General features: G+C 39.5%; 1 protein-coding gene across 1 annotated transcript; it reads right to left on the reverse strand.

Moving 5' to 3' along the window:
• Positions 1–851: 851 nt before the first annotated feature.
• LOC129242373 (spermine oxidase-like) lies at positions 852–2,975 on the reverse strand. The gene has a single exon (XM_054878979.1). It carries the CDS (start codon positions 2,580–2,582, stop codon positions 1,152–1,154), a length of 1,431 nt encoding a protein of 476 aa, XP_054734954.1. The 5' UTR covers positions 2,583–2,975; the 3' UTR covers positions 852–1,151.
• Positions 2,976–4,083: the final 1,108 nt, after the last annotated feature.

Raw genomic sequence — 4,083 nt, forward strand, 5'->3', positions numbered from 1 at the left:
AGCAGAGGAAGAGAAAGACCTCCTCTGCGTTGGAAAGATCACGTGGAAAAGGACTTAGTTTCACTGGGTGTGTCCAACAGGCGCCGGTTAGTACGAGAAAGAAACGACTGGCGCGCTTTATTAAAGTCGGCCGGTATACGTATGCGGTTATCGCGCCAATTAAGGAGAAGAAGAAGAAGATTTCGAATCTAAGATTTAAGGCGTTTGGAATTTTTACTTCATAATTTTCGGGCATACTTTTTTTAATTGCGTTTTCTATCGTTTTTCTTACGAAAGATAGAAATATTTTTTTTTATAGCGGTTGCCCCTCGGTAGGCAATGGCAACCCTCCGCGTGCATTTCTGCTGGGAAAAAGCATAAGAAATATCTGCCTATCGGAGCCGGCATAAAACTTGCACACCAAAAAGGGTGTAAGCGTTAATTTTTTATTGTATATAGTATATGTACAAATATATATATAAATAAGCCTATCCGAAGATTTATAATTTTTGCAAATGGTGTCGTACAGCAATCATATTTGACACTTATGAACCGGACACTATACGAACATAAAAACAATGGAAGCCTAAAGGTCAAAATAAGGATTTAATTTATTAGTTTTACGCCACCTTGTATATGTCTATATCTATAACGACTCCTTTATGCTGTTACATACAACTGTCAAGTGCACAAAATTATTATACCCCCAGGCGCAAGGCGCGGGCATAAAAATGCATGCCCGCAGAATGCGTACTGGCAAAGGGCAGAGACGAATTTGTGTATTATAAGGCACAAAGAGTCAGTTAGTTGGCTAAATAAAACATTTTATTCATTTCTGTCCTGTTTGATTGCCAAAATTCTTACTATGTATGTATGTAGGTGATTCTTCCACTTTATTTTTAAATAATTTTAATTTGTGAACAGTTGTCAATAGCAGTTGTAGAAAATTTTGATAGTTTATCAACAAAATAGCTTTTGTTATCAGTGGTACAACGCCGATTCTTGGTAAAGTATAAAGAATTCATTTGTAGTAAAATAGTTTATTCGCCTTGTATTTTCTCGATTTCTTCAACGTCTTCAAGTTTAAATTCGACCATTTCGTTAGTTGTCAATAACATCATATTCGTTCCCTTCACTCCTCTCCGCTCTGCGCTGTCTTCAAAATAACTCGCTTATGTTTGAGAAGTCTTATCCTGATAGTAGTCAATCAAATGTTGCGCCTCACGCCACCCACTCTCCACCGCACCATGCACCGTCGAATATAAGTGTGGATGCGTTGCTTCACCGGCAAACTGTAGCAGTGGCTTTCCGTCTTTCTCATCAATGAGTGGTGTAGCTAAATCCCAGCTACCTGTGCGCAACTCTTCTGTATACATCGAACGGAACGAGTAACTGCCGCGGAAATTGGGATTAGTGTACCAATGCGTTCGCAGAAAGTTCACCGGCTCAGGCACTTCAAATGTGAAAAATTTATTCAAAAGCCAAAGCAAAGCCTTGAGTACCTCTGACTCTAGCAATGTTTCCATGTGCCGTGCATGTGGGCCAATTATCCAGGCTTCCAGTAAATTTGGTTGGCAAGCGACACGGTGAAAACCTATAACGCTCTCCAACCAAAAGTGGTCTGAGTTTCGTAATTCCGCCAAATCCTCTTCACGCCAAAGCATGTTAAAGCACGGCCAATCAGTTGGCTTGAAAGGCTCACTAAATTCCATCAAAAACTTATCCACTGTGCCCAATTTGAGACCGTCAATAGCGCGGCACTTGGCTGATGGCAGTGCAGGTGTGAACATTTGCTGATGCATTTCCTTAAGGACGCCAAGCGATACAGTGCAAATAATATGATCTGCTTCGATCAGTTCACCATTCCAAAGGCGTATACGCGCACCTCCATTTGAATTTTTCCAATCGATATTTTGCACGCGTGAGTTATACTGAATACGTTTGTTAAGTAGTCCCAAGTCTTCCGCATTGTCCTTATTTGCTTTCATGAGGAGACGCAGAAAACTGCGAAAACCTTTATCTTTCCAATTGAGTTCTTGATCGCCTTCACATTCTTGATATTCTAGTTGACCCTTTGCGGAAACTTCGAAGAGATTATCTGCCCCGTCTGCTGAACTTTGCATTTTCTTGTAGTTCTCAAAAAATTCACGTGCTACGTTCTTATCGATCCCCGCTGAGTGCTGCAGATCGCGCCAAAATGCCTCAGTGTAAAATGTACCCAAAGAGCCTTCGAAATCTTTTAAGTCTTTTTCAGGTGACGGTATCAAATTAGAGACAACTGATTTAAGCGCGTTGGTCGTTGCTTCAGAGAGCACTTCCTTATTGGAACGCACGCTTTTGTAGTCATTAAAGGTGATAACAGGCCTCTGTAACATATCTAAATCTTTCACCAACTCATAGATTGCATTACCCTTCTCTCCGTGACACCATTGCGCACCCAAATCAACAACGTTATCCGCAAAAGGTATAGTATTTACGCGTCCACCATAACGATTTTCTGCCTCCAGCAGCAAAACATTCTCAAAACCAGACTCCAAAAGACGTGTCGCTGCAGCTATGCCTGCTGCGCCGGCACCGATGATCACAATATTGGCGGATTTCATAGCGTTCGTTTGACTGTCTCACGGATTGAAGTGGTTGTTGGGCGTGGGTTAATGTTGTCGCCAAGTTTACTAGAGTTGTTGCGTTTGTTGTTTTGCCTCGTTCCTCTCGCTCGCTCCTATTGTAATTGGTATTTGTGATCGAGTGGGAACACAATCTTCTCTGCACACGTCTCAACAATTCAGTACTATTTGAGCAACTAACTTTATGCTGCTGTGCCAAAAGGGGCTGATAGTGGTGATTGAGTATTAGATCGAAGTATGATTTGAAAGTTTTATGTAAAACATTCGCCGCTAATTAATATTTATGTTTAAATTTTATAATTGTTCTGATAATGAATGAGAGTATTTAGTTTGAGTTTGAACAATTTGTAATTGTTGTGTCACAAGCATTGTTTTGTTTCTACAAGCACACAGTAAGTTTTTGCACTTGGTTATATATGCAATTGTCTCCCTGCTTTAGTCACATATGAGTGCAAGTCACTCTCTGCATTCCCATGGAAATTCATGCACTCTCTTGCACTTATCAAATAAACAATGCGCCCAACCGCTGGCTATTATCACTTACACTTCGCTGCTAAATTATAGTTTTTGTATTAGTAACTTGAAAATACATACATACAGATATGGATAACTAACAGAACCTTATCATGAAAATTTTGCCTAGCTGTACTGGGGTTTTAATTTCGAGCGTGAGAAAAGATGGAAATATTCATATGGTTTGCTGTTTTATCTTATTTCCAATTTTAACTGATCTGCCACGCAGGTGCTATGTTAATTCTATAAGTCAACGAGCTTTCTTCATTAACCCCTTGGACATGGATTTATTTGAGAAAATATTTGCATGTGGAATGAACTAAATTTTTGGTTGATCGGAGTAACACGTAAAAGCAATACATTTTTCATACGGATTACGTCTTTTCTGGGATCAATTTTTAGATCGCCGTGTAAGTCTTCATTTGTTATATACCAAGGGCATTTACGATAGTCCTTAAGATTTTTGATTGAAGTCGTTGCATGATTTGTATATTTGATTTGCATGCTGCCCCCATAGATCTATGCCATATCTCCAGATGGGTATTATCATTGTTTTACATATTATTATAGTAGTTTGTCGTATACTGACGGTTTTGAGTTCTTGTTGAGTAGCCAATACAGTTGTCTAAGTCTGCTTTTCACTTCGTTCCTTTTTTGGATTATATGGTCCTTCCAGGTCAGTTTTGCGTCAATGATCATACCGAGGTATTTAGCTTTTGCGCTTTGAGTGATGACTGTGTTATTAATTGTTAGCGTACGATGGTCATGTTTGCGATTGGTATATATTACTTGGACCGTTTTGTCTGCGTTTACTTGGATTCCCCATTTTGCGAACCAAGTCAACATTGTGTCAATTAGATTTTGTAACTTCGATGAAGCGACATTTATATTCCTATCAGACGTAAGTAATACTGTGTCGTCGGATAGGGAATGTCGTATGTGTAAATTATGAACAATAATAGTCCCA

The sequence above is a fragment of the Anastrepha obliqua genome, chromosome 3, assembly GCF_027943255.1.
Source record: "Anastrepha obliqua isolate idAnaObli1 chromosome 3, idAnaObli1_1.0, whole genome shotgun sequence".
NCBI lineage: Eukaryota > Metazoa > Arthropoda > Insecta > Diptera > Tephritidae > Anastrepha > Anastrepha obliqua.

Excerpts from the sequence above, each read along its gene's own strand:
- LOC129242373 (XM_054878979.1), bottom strand. The coding sequence starts at position 2,582 with ATGAAATCCGCCAATATTGTGATCATCGGTGCCGGCGCAGCAGGCATA.